This window comes from Pseudophryne corroboree, chromosome 6, assembly GCF_028390025.1.
Source record: "Pseudophryne corroboree isolate aPseCor3 chromosome 6, aPseCor3.hap2, whole genome shotgun sequence".
Classification (NCBI taxonomy): Eukaryota; Metazoa; Chordata; class Amphibia; order Anura; family Myobatrachidae; genus Pseudophryne; species Pseudophryne corroboree.
In genome coordinates this window covers 371,801,021-371,820,664 of record NC_086449.1, presented here as the reverse complement: position 1 = coordinate 371,820,664, position 19,644 = coordinate 371,801,021, and the positions used below count along the sequence as shown (strand labels likewise).

General features: G+C 48.6%; 1 protein-coding gene across 1 annotated transcript in view; it reads right to left on the bottom strand.

Moving 5' to 3' along the window:
- The window catches only part of TNPO3 (transportin 3), a 228,239-nt gene that overhangs the window by 39,250 nt on the left and 169,345 nt on the right, over nt 1-19,644 (bottom strand). Inside the window, exon 19 of the mRNA XM_063926695.1 lies at nt 3,849-4,005. Coding sequence (XP_063782765.1) covers nt 3,849-4,005 — 157 coding nt within the window. The remainder of the gene's footprint in view (nt 1-3,848; nt 4,006-19,644) is intronic.

Here is a 19,644-nt window from a genome sequence, read left to right as displayed (position 1 = left end):
GCGGCGCGGCTCCGGGAACGGACGACCAAGGTTAAGATCCTGTGTTCGAACCCTCTGGAGCTAATGGTGTCCAGTAGCCTAAGAAGCGCAACCTAGCCGCAGTTAGTAGGTTTGCTTCTCTCCCCTCAGTCCCACGTAGCAGAGAGTCTGTTGCCAGCAGAAGCTCTCTAAAAATAAAAAACCTAACTAAAATACTTTCTTATTAGCAAGCTCAGGAGAGCTCACTAAAAGCACAGATTCTTACCGAGGTCTGGAGGAGGAGCATAGAGGGAGGAGCCAGTGCACACCAGGTAGTACTAAATCTTTCTTTAGAGTGCCCAGTCTCCTGCGGAGCCAGTCTATTCCCCATGGTCCTTACGGAGTCCCCAGCATCCACTAGGACGTTAGAGAAAAATAGGCATGGCCACTGAAAATGGGGTGTGCCAACATGTATCACCTACCCCCTGTGTCACCTCTCAGCACACTATCACCAGGGCCGGTTCTTGGGCTTCTAGCGCCCCGGGCGGCCAATAGGGGAGTGGCTTCATACAGGGGGCGTGGTCAGTTACGCCCCCTGTACAGTAGTAGCGTCGCTGAAATGATGTGCGGTGCGCGATGACGTCATCGCGCACCGCACCGTAAAGGTCCTCTCCACGAAGGGAAACTAGACGCTACGCGTCTAGTTCCCTTCACAGCGGGGGGCAGTGGCAGCGGGACAGAGCGGGGGGCACAGCAGCAGCGGATCTTGCCATGGCGCGGCGCCCTTCGGAAGGCGGCGCCCCGGGCAAAAGTCCTGCTTGCCCGTGGCAAGATCCGCTACTGACCATCACCTACCCCTTGTGTCGTCTCTCAGGACACCTTCATTCAATTTTTGCACAGTACGCATGCAGAGTCCCCTTTTTACACAGTGCCAGATACACAATTGCCCCACAGTGCCAGATACACAGTGCCCCACAGTGTCAGATCCACAGTGACAGATACAGCGCCCCACAGTGCCAGATACAATGCCCCACAGTGCCATACATACCCCACAGTGCCAGATACATTGCCCCACAGTGCCAGATACATTGCCCCACAGTGCCAGATACATTGCCCCACAGTGCCAGTTACAATGCCCCACAGTGCCAGTTACAATGCTCCACAGTGCCATACATGCCCCACACAGTGCCAGTTACATGCCCCACAGTGCCATACATGCCCCAGTGCCAGATATAAGACCCCCCCCCCCCCCCCCCCCGGTCACTCACCGCTACCTTCCCTCTGCTATGTGAGGGGAGGAGAGCGCAGCGCAGCGCCCCTCAACGCTCCAGGTCTCTGGCGGCGGCTATGTGGCGCCGGTTCGTTAGCCAATCAGAGCTTGCGGACCGGCAGCCAATCAGGAGCCGGTCCGCAAGCTCTGATTGGCTAATGCCGCCGGAGACCGGACACACGCAGCGGCAGTGAGGACATTGAGGGGCAGGAGAGACGCTGCGCTCTCCTCCCCTCACATTGCAGCGTGACGGGGGCGAGTGGGCATGATGCCCTGGCCGCCGCCGGCGCCCCCCTCTGCTGGGCCTGCCAAGGTGCCCAGGGCACGTGCCCCACTCACCCTGCCCTAGTTACGCCTCTGCTTGGTACAGTAAAGCGTTTATATGTGTCGTGAATAAGGAAACCACAGTCATCCTTAGCCATTAAACTTCACCCTGTGACAGATTCACCTGCTTCCTTTCGTTTGAGAAACATCAGGTCTGGCATTGAATCTACAGATATGGCTGCTGAGACGGCATTAATCTGAAATCAGATCTAGGCGGCCCACGGTCTGTCCGTGGAACAGACAACTGACAGCAAAGCAGCCATTACATATGCCATCATCTGCCAAGGAGGATCAGGCCAGGGGTCCTGATTGGGCAGATACTGACACAGATTTGCAAAACCCACTGTCACGTTAAACATTATTACAGTTATCACAGAGAACCTTGCACTAACTTTTTGACATCATACCACAGACAGAAATACAGTGAAACAAGTCATGTCTGTAAAAATAAATAACTAAAGTGTGTATAAGCCAGAAATACACCTCACACTGGAACACACTATATGTTCTGCACTGAACATCCTACTAACACCCCTGCACCCTCCAGTGGCCATGTGTAGTAGGATTTACACCAAATTCAGGAAGTCACTGATAAAATGGTGTCTCACCATGTGCTAATTTTCCTTATTTTTTTTAAATAAATAAACGTGATATAGGCTCAATAGCATGTGTTGCACCCCGCCGCCCCCTATTTAGACAGGAACAACCACGAGCACACCCTGGCTGCCTCCCCTTATTAAAGGAAATCGCTGGTGATGTCCCCCATCCACCGCTGATTGCACTTACATGAGCCACGTTGCTGTCCTGCTGTGTAGGAAGCACCCTCTCGGCTAGCTGTGTGTTTGAGAAGTACAGATGCCGGCTATAGTACAGCCGCGGGAGCAGTAGCTGATCGCGCACATTGGCGGTGGCACTGTTCCCCCACACGGCGGCAATGCTGACTATAGTACAGCCGCGGGAGCAGCAGGCAATCGCGCACACTGGCGGCGGGGTCTGTGGAGTGGTGCCGGGCGCAGGCCGGCGGCACGGTTCCCCACGCGGCGGCAGCGCTATAATACGGGAGCAGCAGGTGATCGCACACACTGGAAGCAGCTGCTCCCTATGCGGCAGCGCACCCGTACAGCATGCTCCAGCGGCAACATTATAGTACAAGTGCGGCAGCCAACAAAAATATCATGCTCCCCCCCCCATACAGTGCGGGACCACCTAGCAGTGAGAGACAAGACAAATGCTTAGATACTCCCCCACACACAGAGCGGCGGCAGCGTGAGCTGACCGGCCGCTAAGTACCTGGTACCTGGTGCCTGGTATGGTGGCTGAACCTGTTATGCGCCATCTCAACTCAGCTTTCATGCTGGTGTAGGGAAATGGAGGTTGACGGGCTTCTCAGCAAGCTCCGACCTGCTCCTCCTGCAGTCAAACCTGAACTTCGCTTCCACGCTGGTGCAGGGATATGGAGGCTGACGGGGCTTCTCTATAAGCTCCGACCTGCTCCACGAGCAGCCAGTATTACACTGCTGAAGGTCTATGGCGGGGCTTCTCCACATAAGCACCAACAAGCCTTGTGCTGGTAGCAGCACACACACAGTCCCGGATCCAAGCTTCTTAGTAAGCTGGGAAGGGACCTGTGTCGAGAAAAATAAAAAAATCTTTAGAAATAGAAAAATGAAGGCTAGAGATCTCGCCAACGTGTGTCATTCCGGCGAGGCACAAAAAACACTGAGGTATCTTGGGAGTATGGAGGGGGTGGAGAGTTACTAATTTAAATATTTAAATGTGCCTAATCCTGCTAACGCCCGTCCATAGCTTAAAAGTACTCCAGTGACCCCTTGTGGATGAGAAAGAAAAATGTGCAACGGCAGCTTGCAATGGACTGAATCTGAGAGATTAACACACAGAAATGTATCCATATAAGCATAAACCAATAAAAGATATCATGTTTGCACAGCTGTCACAGAAACAATTATTCTAATTTCATATTGTAGTGCTATGTGTATGGAAGGGGTAGAGGAATCGGTAAGAGTAGATAACTAGATATGTAGATGTTATTGATGCAAGAATAGCACAGTTCTATAAACTAGTCATAATAGCATTACATCAAATATGAGCTTTTATCATGAAGAGAGTTTTTGGTAAGATAAAAATGATGACCAATGCAAGAAATAAACAGGCTTGTACTAAAGCTTTCAGTGCTATTACAACATGATTAGCTCAGCAGAAAAAACAGCTAGAAAGATCATAACGCAGGTAGGGGTGGAGACTGATATTTGCTGGTGAACACCCAGAAGAGACTTACATCATTGGCTACCCCAGTGTGTACAAGATCACGGAGAAACTTCATTACACTGCAATTGGCATCCCGGTGATCTAATGTAGTTGCAGCAATAGCCCAATTCAAAACGTGTATCAACACCTGACTGCTCAGCAGGATAATAGGGCATCGTTGTATGAACCTAAGAGAGAAAAGGAAACACTGACAACCTGCTGTGAGATGCATTCAGTCTTTTTTTTTTTACAACAGCCCAAATGGTTAAATCCGATTTATTCTTTATAGATCTAGGACACTGAATTCAAACACAGATGATGCAAGTATATCAATCTATATTAATCACAAGTATAAATATGAAATTATGTGCCATGAACTTGATAATTAAGAGTATGTTAGCAGTCTTGTAGTAACACCCAGTGTAGTTCTCTACCACTTACATGGAATATCTGTTTTACTATTTTGGATTTCATACTCACCGTGAAATCCCCCTCTCATAATCCATCTGGGGGGACCCTCTAGTCCTGACAATGAGTTAGTGGGTTGGCACAGGAAAAAAGGCACTAAAAAGGTAAAACTTCACTCACCACCCAGCCTACATCACCCCATCCTACCTCCACCTAACCTCAGTTTTATGCATAACCAAGCCCTATGCAGGAAGAACAATCCTAATTATGTAAGCACAAAACAATCTGAACATAGAAGACAATTACAATCAGGGAGAGATCGGAGTATCCCCCAGATGGATTACAAGGAAGGGAGTTTACGGCAAGTATAAAATCCAATTTCCACTTACATCCTATCTGGGGGACACTCTAGTTATGACAATGATACTCCATAAAGTTAGCCTAATGAGAGGGCACTGTCCGGCAAAGCCACGTTAACACTTCACTCCCCGAAACTAGCGTCACAGTAACCAACTGTATGGAACTGGTAAATTCCTAGTAAAAGTGTGCACAGAGTAGAATGAGCCTGATCAGGTACAATCTTATCGAAGGTCGGATTAGGGAACAGCCTTGAGCGTGAGTCTTAATTGGCTGCCCGGAGTCTGATTTATCTTGGCATCGTGGAGACCTGCTGTTTCTGCAGATCTTGTTTCCCATTTATCTCCCCTGTGACAACTGTGGAGCGTGGAGTGCCTTGGTCTGGGACCTCTGGATTGTGCTGATGAAAGAGCCTCTGCTTGGGGTAACCAGTTGGTGCGACCTCATGGCGCTGGATTGTGGGTGGTGCTAAACATTTTCCCTGGAGCTGCAGTATGCGCTATTGACTACCTGGGCCGTGAGGGATATACTTGCCCTGCCCTAAAGCCCCCACGTCAGTGACTGTCTCCTGAGTGCAGCGCTGCCAGGTGCATCGGTGCAGAGCATTCTTCCAGAAGGGAGTCTGGTGTCCTGGCTGCCGCCCTGGCTGATTGAGCAGTCCGCCTATTGTGACTCTCCTTTTGCTGCGTTGTCCCAGTGCTACTGTCTAAAGCCGGGATCCATAGCTTCTCCGGACCTCTTGGTACTTACCCTGAGAGACTCATAGAATGCCGGGTGTATTGATTATGAGTAAGACCCATATGCTTCAATTGCTCCCACATCTGGTACTTTAGATTCACCTCACTGGCTGTGGACCTGCCACCCCTTCTAATCGGGTCTGTCTATCCCTACTAACAAACAATACATCTACAAAAAAAAGGGAATGGTACACAGTACCTCCTGGCGCCAATTTAAATGCTCAGTATTTTAAATAACAATCTGTCTGCAGCTCTCCTAAATTAGAGGGACACCCACGCCCTCCATAGATAGACAATACAAAAAGAAAAAAGCTAGAAAAGCGCTGACAAACTGAACAATGCTAAAATTCAATTAATTTTATTAAAATATAGAAAATACATAAAAGACTGTCCCTAAACCTTGTTAGCTATATTGAAACACAGCAATAAATGATTCTAATAAATCCCTGTAATATTTTTATAGTCAAACAATTTCTCCTCACTAGCAACACTAATATAATATGCTTTTTAGCAGAGAAAATGTTTACAAATTTATGCAACAATATTGATACACTCAATACCACAAGATTCTAGATGTATCACTTGGCAACAAAGTAATCACTGTTGCAATGTTAGTTCCTGTGGCACAGATGGTTACAAGTTCAAGAGATTATCTCCAGATATGTAGCAAGTGTTCCAGTGGCTAGATGTTAATTTGCCAAGCAGATGGAATTACTATGCATGCATTGTTTAAACTATATTGCGGGATTATAATAAGCAATCTTTGTTGAGCATGGCCATGCTGGTAATATCAATTAGTTTTACCGCGTCCTACCTTTGGTAAATGGGCTCCTATCCACTCCCGGCTCTGGTGCTCCACGACCTTGTATCAAGCCTTATCCGGAGTTGCAGGCGGTCCCAGCAGCAGAGGAGGACGTGCGCGGCACAAGAAGAGAATAGCAGTGCGGGTCTCGGGTCACAGTCAGTATGAGACGCGTTTCCCCGCCTTAAAGCAATTCAGCACATCGGCGGCTTCATCAGTCAATCTTTTTGCTGCTCGTGCGATCAACTTGACGCCGCCTATGGGGGAAGTGTATTTTAGCATAGCAGTGCTGCGATCGCTTGTGCAGCCCTGCTATGCTAAAAATGTTTCCTGCAAACCAAGACCAGGGTCAGACCTACTTACCCCGTGCGACGGATCCAGCGACGAAGGTCCTGGGATTGACGTCAGACATCCACCCTACAAACGCCTGGACACGCCTGCGTTCGCCTCACGCCTGGAAAATGGTGAGTAGACGCCCCGGAACGCCTCCCCGCCGTCAATCTTCTAGCGATCGCTGCTGCGATCACTTTCTGTGCTGGCGGCGTCGCTGTCCGGCGACGCAACGACGCGCGTGTGCATTGCTGGCGGGTCTTCGCTGCGGTGCAAGCGGGTCGGGGCCCGCTGCGTGCGAACGGGTCGGAATGACCCTTACAGTCTCACCAATTACAACAGTATGCTGATAAATTGGACGACCTTAAAAAAAAAGAGGTTTTCGCAATAATCTCTGCTTTACCGGGGTCCCAGAGTTCAGAATGGATGCTGCCCTTTTTGAATACATTGGACAGCGGATTGTCCAGGCATTTGATCTCCCAGCATATTTTCGTAATCCTTGCATTGAGTGGGCCCAGTGTACGGGACCTAGGAAATCGGGGGGCAGAGAACTCAACCACGTCCAGTTTTGGGTAGTTTAATCGATTTTAAGACTATCTACAATCTAGGCAATTACATACATATGGGAAGACGATATTGATCTATTTCAAGATTATTCTGCAAACACAAAGAATTTATTCCTGTTTGTCAATATCTAGCTGATCATCATAAACGATTCGCCCTCCTCTATCCAGCCAAGCTCAGAGTGATTAGGAATGGTCAGACATGTATTTTCACAGACCTTGCTGAGGCCAAACTATTTTTTTTAGCCCATCATCCTCTCCTCAGAGATCTTCCATTGCTCCCACTTGAGAGTTCAGGCTCTGCACAAACATAGAAGTTCGACTTGGGTTCCCTTACTTAAGTTCTTTATATGGACAGTCATATGCTATTGAAGCTTTGTGTATCTATATTGTAGCCTTGGTGGACTTGACGGCATACCCACAAAGTTCTTGATCTGGTACTGAGACAAGATGTGGTGCGCGCTGCCGCTTCCATTAATGTTATCGTCCAGGAATAAATTGCACACACTTCAATGTAGCAATCTAGGGGTGCCAGGTCAAAATGCATCCACAATCCGTACCTCGTGGAGTCCACAACGGACAAACACAAGGAGACCAGCACACCACCAATGAGAAAAAAGGAAAAAAGAAAAAGAAAAAAAAAGAATTCAATACAAAAATAGCATTTTTAGGCATTCAGAGCAAATAACTTTCTACTCATCCAATTTCAGTGTACATTGCCATCCCATAGCCCCTTCGGTGTTATGCCTGGAAATCTTCCAGGCTAGCCAGAACTGACAGCGCTGGTAACCCTGAAAGATTTCCGTGCATACTACCTGCTGACTCCCTGGTGACATCAGTGCAGCGAGCCCAAGAATCAGCATACTCCATTACGGAGTTTAGCTCGCCCCCCGGACTCCAATTGGCCGGGCGGTGGGCCTAGCTGTAAAATGGCTTATGCCGATTTCCGGGCACCGCAAGGCGGCTGGGAATCAGTGCTGGGGCTGACGATCCCTGCGGGCGATCGCCAGGCGAATACCTCACCCTGCACCTTCCCCCCCCTCCCACTTCAATTTAAAAACACACCTCCCAGGGTGTGCTTTTAAATTGAAAACCCGCCACTGAAGAGGTTAATGTTACTATTTGTTCAGACTTCGGGGGGTTTTGTCCTTTTTTGTGTTTCTGTACTTATCTCTGTCCCTGGTTGACTGGGGTCAGTTTGTAACTCTTCAAGATTGAAGGTAAATTGAGAAGGTGTTGAAGCACGGTTCAATTTAAAAAAAAAACAGTGAGATTAACCAGACAAGGGTGCTAAATCTGCAACAGGTCTAGCAGACACAATGGGAAAAAGTAAATGGTATGCGGTTAGCATACCGATAGTCAGGATCCCAGCGGTCACAAGAGAGAGGCCTGGATCCATACCGCTGTAGGTTTACCGGCAAGGTAGGTGATTTCCCCTCTATGGGTGTCATGGAATAGAACCGGTGTCGAGAGAAGCTTGCCACCGAGCCTGCAAGGCTCTTAGTTGCGCTGGCCCCCCTGCCGGCATTCCACCACTCTGGATGCCGATGTCGGTATACTGACTTTCGGCAACTCTTGCGGCGGTAAAACGTACCGAACCTGAAGAAAACCACCTTCCATGTACGAGACAACTATTCCACTCTCAAGATGCCTCTGAATAGCCTCAAATACCAATTTCAGCTCTCACGGAGGGATAGGGGGTATATAGGCAGGCTGGATTCTAATTACACCCTGAAAAATTGTCTCTACAACAAGAATGGTGGGCAAACATTATTGAAAAAACATACAGAGCCAAAACTTGACCCTTGAAAGAGGATAGTCGAAGTCCGTAGGTCAGACCATCCTTTAAGAATGACAAAAGACGCCGTAGCCTAAACACTGCCACGGAGAGACCCTGATGTTCACACCATGAACTGTAAAACTTCCAAATACGATGATAGTTTCTGGAAGTGACCAGCTTACAAGCCCGAATCATAGTCTGGATAACTTTCGAGTTTTCAGAATCTGGATCTCAAGTTCCAAGCTGTCAAAGTCAGAACAGACCAATCTGGGTGTAGGTAGGGACCCGGACTCAGCAGGTTTTATTGGAGAGGAAGCCGTAAAGAACTTCGGACTGCATGCTCTGCAAGAGTGTGAACCACTGCCGGCGATGTCAGTCTGAACCCTCTCACCAAACTCTCTGAAGTACCCTGGTCAGTGGTGGAAACAGGTACTGCAACTGGAAGGACCAAGGTGCTGTCCACCAAGATAGACCTGGGATCCCTTGAGTGTGTTCTAATCAAGGGAAGTTTTCTGTATAACTGGGAGGCCATGAGAACTAAATCTGGGCTCCCCCAATGTACCGCAATCCCTTGAAACACCTACTGGTATAGCTCACATTCCCTGGGATGGACAGTGTGGTGACTGAGAAAGTTCGCCTCCCAAATGTCCACTCTAGGAATATAAATGTCCAAAATAGCAGGAACCCAATGTTCCACCCAAAAAGGTATATGAAACACTTTGTCATTGCCTGACAACTGTTTGCCACCGTTTGTTGATATAAGCCATTACCATGGCATTGTCCAACTCTAGCCAAACAGGCTTCCCCTTGACCTGATTGACCTTAATTCCAAAATGTTAATAGAGAGGGCGGATTCTACGATGCTCCAAAGACCCTGAAGATGACATCCCAGAGAGAGAGCTCCCCAGCCTGTCAACTGGAATCAGTTGTGACCAGTATCCAGTCCCAAACTGAGAAGGGATTTCTCCTTGATAGATTCTTGGCATGGAGCCACCACTGAAGTGACTGGCGCATCTGATGGTACAGTCTGTGCAGCTGCACATCCAGCCTGAAATAAATCCAGGACCAACAATGTAAGATCTGACACTGAAGAATCCTTGTATGGAATCTAGAAAATGGCACTGCTTTGAAGGCAGCTACCACCTTCCCCAGTTGCCGCATACACCTTAGGAACGATATCTGAGGTAGCTGAAGGAGTAACCCCACTAGAAACTGTAGCTCCTGAATCTTCTGTGAAGTGAGTATGATTCTCTGACACAGAGTGTCAAATGAAAGGCCCCCAAAAATCATCCTTTAGGAAGGAACGAGAATTGGTTTGGGATAATGCAGGACTCAACTGTTTTCCTCCAAGGTGTTCACCACCACAGCCTCTGAATGATCCTCTATGAGAGAATCTAGATATGCCTTCATAGGACTGCAACCTGCACCTAGAAGATAAGGACCTTACCCTCTAGTAACCAGAGTAATAATCTTAGTAAACTCGGGCTTAAACAGAAATAACTTTTCAAAAGGCACGGCTCCCAAAGTATGTTTAGACTCTGGATCAGCGTCGGATGAGCTGAGCCAGATCATGTTTATAGCAGAAAATGGTAAAAATAGGATTTTGGTTACTTACCGGTAAATCCTTTTCTCGTAGTCCGTAGAGGATGCTGGGGTCCACATTAGTACCATGGGGTATAGACGGGTCCACCAGGAGCCATTAGCATTTAAAGAGGTTTGAGAGTGTGGGCTGGCTCCTCCGTCTATGCCCCTCCTACCAGACTCAGTCTAGAAACTGTGCCTGAGGAGACGGACTTAACACAGACAGCGGCGAGATTCATACCAGCTCACACATACAAGGCACACCAAGCTAATTAGCTTGAAACATTCAGCAACTGCAAAAACATTACTTACAAAGTAACAATGCAGTATATAACTGAACAAGTAGAACCAAACCAAATAACGGTTGCAGGAAAACGAAGCGCTGGGCGGATGCCCAGCATACTCTATGGACTACGAGAAAAGGATTTACCGATAGGCAACCAAAATCCTAGGACTTTGATGTAATTGAGGAGTCAGTAGCCACTGGCACCACAATAGGTTAGTTGATATGAAATGCCGACACAACCTTCGGAAGAAACTGCTGACGTGTCCTGAGCTCAGCTCTATTTTCGTGGAAGATCAAGTAAGGGCTTTTACAGGATAAAGCCCACAACGTGACCACCTTCCATGTAAGAAATTTGACCTCAACCTCCTGTAGAGGCTCAAATCAATCCGACTGGAGGAACTGCAACACCATGTTAAGGTCCCAAGGCGCCGTAGGCGGTACAAAGGGAGGTTAGATGTGCAGAATTCCCTTCAAAAAAGTCTGAACCTCAGGGAGGGCAGCCAATTGTTTCTGGAAGAAAATGGAAAGGGCCGAAATCTGGACCTTCACAGAACCCAACCTCAGACCCATATCCACACCTGCATGCAGGAAGAGGAGAAAACATTCGAGTTGAAACTCCACCGTAGGAAACTTCTTGGATTCACACCAAGAGACATATTTCTTCCAAATACGGTGGTAATGTTTAGACGTTACCCCTTTCCTAGCCTGTATCAGGGTAGGAATGACCTTCTTCAGAATGCCCTTCCGAGCAACTATCAGGTGCTCAACTTCCATGCCGTCAAACGTAGCCGCGGTAAGTCTTGATAGGCGAACGGCCCCTGCTGCAGCAGGTCCTGCCGAAGAGTGAGAGGCCTCGGTTCTTCTTGCAGTAGATTCAGAAGGTCCGCATACCAAGCCCTTCTCAGTCAGTCTGGAGCAATGAGGATCGCTTGAACCCTTGTTCTCCTTATGAGCTTTAGGATTCTTGGGATGAGTGAGAGTGGTGGAAACACGTACACTGACTGAAACACCCACGGAGACACCAGGGCGTCCACTGCCACTGCTTGTGGGTCCCTCGACCTGGAACAATAACGCAGAAGCTTCTTGTTGAGACGAGAGGCTATCATGTCTATTTGGGGTAATCCTCAAAAGGTCTGTTATTTCCTTGAACACCTCCGGATGGAGACCCCACTCCCCTGGATGGAGATCATGTCTGCTGAGGAAGTCTGCTTCCCAGTTGTCTACTCCTGGAATGTAGATGGCTGAAAGCGACAACGCGTGTTTTTCTGTCCAGAGGAGTTTGTCACCTCTGACATTACCACTCTGCTCTTCGTTTCGCCCTGTCGGTTTATGTAAGCCACTGTTGTTACGTTGTCCGACTGCACTTGAATGGCCCGATTTCTTAGAAGAGGGGCCGCCTGAAGAAGACCGTTGTAGACGGCTCTTAGTTCCAGGATGTTGATGGGCAGGCCGGCTTCCAGGCTTGACCACAGTCCTTGGAAAGTTACTCCCTGAGTGACTGCTCCCCAGCCCCGAAGGCTCGCATCCGTGGTTAGGACCCATTCCTGAATCCCGAACCTGCGGCCCTCCAGAAGGTGAGGTAATTGTAACCACCAGAGGAGCGAAATCTTGGCCTTCGGTGACAGACGAATTCTCTGGTGCATGTGGATATGAGATCCCGACCACTTGTCCAGAAGATCCAGTTGGAAGGTCCGAGCGTGGAACCTCCCGTACTGGAGAGTCCCGTAAGAGGCCACCATCTTTACCAACAGGCGAATGCATTGATGAACCGACACCCGGGACAGCTTCAGGACATCCTGGACCACAGTTTGTATCACAAACGCCTTTTCCTGCTGAAGAAACACCTTCTGCACTTCTGTGTCCAGGATCATTCCCAGAAAGGACAACCTCTGGATTGGTTCCAAATGTGACTTAGGAAGGTTCAGAATCCAACCATGACTCTTGAGGAGGCCTGTTGTGAGAACAATGGACTGCAGCAGCTTCTCCTTCGACGATGCCTTTATCAGCAGATCGTCCAGATATGGAATGATGTTCACCCCTTATTTGCGGAGGAGAACCATCATCTCTGCCATCACCTTGGTAAACACCCTTGGTGTTATGGAGAGGCCGAATGGCAGGGCCTGGAACTGGAAATGACGGTCCACCAATGCGAAATGGAGACAAGCCTGATGCAGCAGCCATATCGGAATGTGGAGGTACGCATCCTTGATATCCAGGGATACCAGGAATTCCCCCTCTTTCAGATCTGATATCACCGCCCTGAGAGACTCCATCTTGAACTCCTTTAGAAAGGGGTTCAATGATTTTAGGTTCAGAATGGACCCGCCCAAACCATCCAGTTTCGGTACCACGAAAAGGTTTGAATAGTAACCTGTGGCCTGAGCAGGAGGAGGAACTGGCACAATGACCTGTGCCTCTACCAGCTTTTGGACAGCTTCTTGTAGTACAGTGCTGTCTGCCAACAGAGCTGGTAAGCCTGATTTGAAAAAACGATGAGGGAGACTTTGAAATTCCAGCCTGTATCCCTGGGATACAATATCTATCACCCAGGGATCCAGGCCGGATGATACCCAGACCTGACTGAAGTGTCTGAGTCTCGCTCCCACCGGCCCCACCTCTAGGCCGCGCGGTCCACCGTCATGCGGACGACTTTGGCGTACCTGAAGCAGGTTTTTGTTCCTGGGAACTTGCAGCGGCAGGTTTCTTGGACTTAACTCTACCTCCCCTAAAGAAGGTATTGGACGGTCTGGCCTTTATAGGCTTCTTAGGCCGAAAGGACTGTACTGCAGATGAAGAGAAGGATTTCTTCGGAGCAGGTGCTGCTGAGGGAAGAAACGGAGACTTACCCGCTGTAGCCATGGATATCCATGCGTCTAGAGCTTTCCCAAAGAGAGCCTGACCTGTATAGGGCAGGGACTCCATACTTTTTCTGGATTCCACGTCGGCCGACCACTGGCACAACCACAGTCCCCAACGAGCAGAAACAGACATGGAAGATATTCCCGCAGCCATGGAACCCAGGTCTTTCATGGATTCTACCATAAAACCTGCTGAAACATGTACGTTGCGTAAAAATAATGCAACATCATCCTTATCCATCGTATCCAAATCCTCAAGTAAGGTAGCCGACCACTGTACTATAGCCTTTGCAATCCATGCACTAGCAATAGTGGGACGTAATATGGCCCCTGAAGCAGTGTACATTGATTTAAGGGTGTTATCAATTTTTCGATCAGCCGGCTCCTTTAAGGCGGTAGATCCTGGAACAGGCAAAACCACCTTCTTTGCGAGTCTGGACACAGATGCGTCAACAATCGGTGGGTTTTCCCATTTTTTTTCTATCCTCCTCAGGGAAAGGAAACGCCACCTGTACCCTTTTAGGGACCTGGAATTTTTTCTCAGGGTTTTCCCATGCTTTCTCAAATATAGCATTCAATTCCTTTGACGCAGGGAAGGTTAGCGAGGCTTTTTTATTTTCAGTGAAAAAGGCCTCCTCAACCTGTTCAGGTGTGGTATCATTAATATTTAACACATCCCTGATAGCCTCTCATCATTTGCACCAACTTTGCAAGCGATGCGGCCTCCCTGCAACACCCCCCCATCACCGTCTGTGGTGTCAGAATCGGTATCCATGTCGTCTTGTGTGACATGCACAAGCGCACGCTTATGGGGGTATATAGCGGAGCGTCCTGAGGTACCAGAAACCGGCCATACTGCCATAGAGCTCTGTAATACCTGGGTTGCAGATTCATTACTTGCAACCCTGTCAGAAATCTGAGAAATCCAAGATTTGATAGAGGAAAACCACTCAGGCTCCCTTGCTTGTGCTAAACCAGTGCTATCCTGATTACATGGAATGGGATCATCCTGGGAGGACAAATCCTCTGCAGCATATGACACAGTGTCCCTGGACATAGCTAAAGGAGACCACCAAACACTCTACACACACACACACAGGTGAGGGCAGACAGAGTTTCCCCCCCAAGAATGGCAAGAGAGACACAGAGATTGGAGCCAACCCACACACAGCGCTATTAGCAAAGGGAGACCCCTTGTCTGCGCTGACTGTGCACCTTAATAGGACACACAGTCGTATTACAGCCTCCCCCCGTTCTGTGGAGGGACCAGATTCTCCTTCTCAGCGCTGCGCAGGCAGGAAAATGGCGCTGAAACGCTGCTGGGTCCGCTCTGAGAAGCCCGCCCCCTTAATGGCACCGTTTTTGCTTTAAGTAAAAATAAAGCATCAGACTGCCTTTCTAGTGAATAGTGTGAAATGTACAGTAAGGAGTGTATCTGAATCAATATGCTCTGAAAAGAAAAGTCCATCTGTATAATGAAAGCCCAACTTACATCACAGTTGTGAAAACCAGTATTTTATTCTTCACTGCCAAGCAGCTCGTTAGAGAAGCAAATCATATCCAGTACCCAAACTTGTTGGATATACATCCAGGAGTCCACTGCCAGAAGCGGGGAACGTTCGGATTTCTAAAAACACTGTTTGAAAGTGGTTATGAGACCACTTAATACGGTACACCTCCGATTTTAGGGTGTTCTTGGTGGAGGTATATTACATTGTCTATATTGCACTAGGGGCGCCTCTCTCATTTGTTTTTTAGAAACATATCTATATATATCTATATATTAGTAATAAGTAAGATTTTTGCCTGATTCCCACCCCCTAGGTAAGGCAGGTATGTGGTCAATGATAATGCTTCCCAATGTGGCCATACTGTGCTTGGCTTTGGCAAAATGCCTGGCCACAGGCTGGTCAATAGTACCTGATTCTAGTGCTTGTCTTATTGCCATGCGACGCATGGCCATGCTTTCCCGAAAAACTGCAGTGGTGTTTTACCCACATATGAAAATCAACAGGGGCAAGTCAGGACATATATGACAAATGTTGTGGTGCATGTGACGGCATGTCTTATATGATTTTTTTTGCCTGTATGTGGGTGGTTAAAGATGGCACTAGCTGTCATGGATCTACAAGTAGTGCGCCCAAGACACCTGAAGCATCCCGGCTCCCAATTAAAAAATGTGTGGGTTTCTTTTTATCCCACCCCGTAATGTCCAACTTGACATCTTTGTCTTATAAATTACGGTTTCTCAGGTGGCTGGGCATCAATTCAGAACCCGGAAGTAACGGTAAGTTTGTTTCCCTATTGGTAATTGGTCAACATTTTTTAGCCTTCTCGGTGAGTAATTCTCTGTAAATACTATACCGATTGTGCCATGGTATTGTGGCTGTGTGTAATGCCTGTCTGGCTTTAGGTGTTAAAAATAAGAATTTACTCACCGGTAATTCTATTTCTCGTAGTCCGTAGTGGATGCTGGGAACTCCGTAAGGACCATGGGGAATAGACGGGCTCCGCAGGAGACTGGGCACTCTAAAAGAAAGATTAGGTACTATCTGGTGTGCACTGGCTCCTCCCTCTATGCCCCTCCTCCAGACCTCAGTTAGGGAAACTGTGCCCGGGAAGAGCTGACACAACAAGGAAAGGATTTGGAATCCAGGGTAAGACTCATACCAGCCACACTGTACAACTTGTGATAACCATACCCAGTTAACAGTATGAACAACAACTGAGCCTCATTTAACGGATGGCTCATAACAATAACCCTTTAGTTAAGCAATAACTACATACATGTATTGCAGAGAGACCGCACTTGGGACGGGCGCCCAGCATCCACTATGGACTACGAGAAATAGAATTACTGGTGAGTAAAATCTTATTTTCTCTGACGTCCTAGTGGATGCTGGGAACTCCGTAAGGACCATGGGGATTATACCAAAGCTCCCAAACGGGCGGGAGAGTGCGGATGACTCTGCAGCACCGCATGAGCAAACTCAAGGTCCTCCTCAGCCAGGGTATCAAACCTGTAGAACTTCGCAAACTTGTTTGACCCCGACCAAGTAGCAGCTCGGCAAAGCTGTAAAGCCGAGACCCCTCGGGCAGCCGCCCAAGAAGAGCCCACCTTCCTTGTGGAATGGGCTTTTACTGATTTTGGATGCGGCAATCCAGCCGCAGAGTGAACCAGCTGAATCGTGCTATAGATCCTGCGAGCAATAGTCTGCTTCGAAGCAGGAGCGCCAACCTTGTTGGCTGCATACAGAATAAACAGCGAGTCAGACTTTCTGACTCCAGCCGTTTAGGAAACATACATTTTTGAAAGCCCGGACTACGTCCAGCAACTTGGAATCCTCCAAGTCCCTAGTAGCCGCAGGCACCACAATAGGCTGGTTCAAATGAAACGATGATACCACCCTAGGGAGAAATTGGGGACGAGTCCTCAATTCTGCCCTGTCCATATGGAAGATCAGATAAGGGCTTTTACATGACAAAACCGCCCAATCTGACACACGCCTAGCCGAAGCTAAGGCCAATAGCATGACCACTTTCCACGTGAGATATTTTAGCTCCAAGGTCTTAAGTGGCTCAAACCAGTGGGATTTCAGGAAATCCAACACAACGTTAAGATCCCAAGGTGCCACCGGTGGCACAAAAAGAGGCTGAATATGCAGCACCCCCGGAACAACGTCTGAACTTCAGGCAGTGAAGCCAGTTCTTTTTGAGAGAAAATGGATAGGGCCGAAATCTTGACTTTTATGGATCCTAATTTTAGGCCCATAGTCACTCCTGACTGTAGGAAGTGCAGGAATCGACCCCGCTGGAATTCCTCTGTAGGGCCTTCCTGGCCTCACACCAAGCAACCTATTTTCGCTATATACAGTGAAAAAGTCTTGCTGTCACGTCTTTCCTAGCCTTTATCAGCGTAGGAATAACTCCATCCGGAATGCCCTTTTCCGCTATGACCCGGCGTTCAACCGCCATGCCGTCAAATGCAGCCGCGGTAAGTCTTGGAACAGACAGGGCCCCTGTTGCAACATGTCCTGTCTGAGAGGCAGAAGCCCTGAGTCCTCTGAGAGCATTTCTTGCAGCTCCGGGTACCGAGTCCTTCTTGGCCAATTCGGAGCAAAGAATATTGTTCTCACTCCTCCTTTTATTACAATTCTCAGCCCTTGGGTATGAGAGGAAGAGGAGGGAATACATAGACCGACTGGAACACCCACGGTGTTACTAGTGCGACCACAGCTATCACCTGAGGGTCCCTTGACCCGGCGTAAAACCTTTTTTAGCTTTTTATTGAGGTGGGACGCCATCTAGTCCACCTGAGGCAGTTCCCATCCATTTGCAAACTGCGTGAAGACTTCCTGATGAAGTCCCCACTTTCCCGGGTGGAGGTCGTGCCTGCTGAGGAAGTCTGCTTCCCAGTTGTCCACTCCCGGAATGAACACTGCTGACAGTGCGCTTACTTGATTTTCCGCCCAGCGAAGAATTCTGGTGGCTTCTACCCTCGCCACCCTGCTCCTTGTGCCGCCTTGGCAGTTTACATGAACCCCTGCGGTCTGACTGGATCAGAACCGGTTGGTCGCGAAGCAGGATCTCCGCTTGACTTAGGGCGTTGTATATGGCCCTTAGTTCCAGGATATTGATGTGAAGGCAAGTCTGTTGACTTGACCACAGACCTTGGAAATTTCTTCCCTGTGTAACTGCCCCCCACCCTCGGAGGCTTGCATCCGTGGTCACCAGGATCCAGTCCTGAATGCCGAATCTGCGGCCCTCGAGAAGGTGAGCACTCTGCAGCCACCACAGGAGAGACACCCTGGCCCTGGGGGATAGGGTGATTAACCGATGCATCTGAAGAGGTGATCCGGACCACTTGTCCAGTAAGTCCCATTGGAAGGTCCTCGCATAGAACCTGCCGAAGGGGATGGCCTCGTATGATGCCACCATCCTTCCCAGGACTCGAGTGCAGTGATGCACTGACACCTGTTTTGGTTTTAATAGATTCCTGACCAGTGTCATGAGCTCCTGAGCTCTCTCTATCGGGAGATAAACCCTTTTCTGGTCTGTGTCTAGGATCGTGCCTAGGAGAGGCAGATGAGCTGTAGGAACCAACTGCGACTTTGGAATATATAGAATCCAGCCGTGTTGCCGTTACACTTCCAGAGAAAGTGATACGCTGTTCAGCAACTGCTCTCTTGATCTCGCTTGTATGAGGAGATCGTCCAAGTACGTGATAATAGTGACACTTTGCTTCCGCAGGAGCACAATCATATCCGCCATTACCTTGGTTATGACAATCCCGTACCGCAATTCTGAGGTACGCCTAATGAGGTGGATAAATGGGGACATGAAGGTATGCATCCCTTATGACCCGATTCACGATAAAGTCTCCCTCTTTTTAGGCTTGCCCTGACCGCTCTTAGCGATTCCATCTTGAACTTGAACCTTCTCAGGTATATGTTCAGGGATTTTTAATTCAATATGGGTCTGACCGAACCGTCTGGTTTCGGGATTACAACATGGTCGAATAATAACACCCTCTTGTTGAAGGAGGGGACCCTTGACCACCACCTGTTAAAGGTACAATTTGTGAATTGCAGTTAACACTGGCTCCCTCTCTTGGGGGGAAGCCCGCAGGGCCGTCGGTGAGGGGGCATCTTCTCACAGTCCAGCTTGTATCCCTGAGACACAATATCTATTGCCCAGGGACCTAACAGGGAGTGAACCCACTTGTGGCTGAACTTACGAAGTCGTGTCCCCACCGGGCCTAGCTCCGCCTGTGGAGCCCCAGCGGCATAGGTGGATTTTTGTAGGGGCCGGGGAGGACTTCTGTTCCTGGGAACTAGCTGTGTTGATCCCGGCTCTGACAAGAAAGGACGCACCTCAGACTTTCTTGTTTCTTTATTCGAAAGGCTGCATTTAATAATGTCGTGCTTTCTTAGGCTGTGCAGGAATATAAGGCAAACTAGCAGAATTACCAGCTATAGCTGTGGAGACCAGGCCCGAGAACCCTTCTCCACACAATCCTCAGCCTTCCATATGCCTCTTAAGTCGGCATCATCTGTCCAATGCATATTCTACAGGACACGTCAAGCAGAGATCGACATAGCTTTGACTCTAGGACCCAGTATACT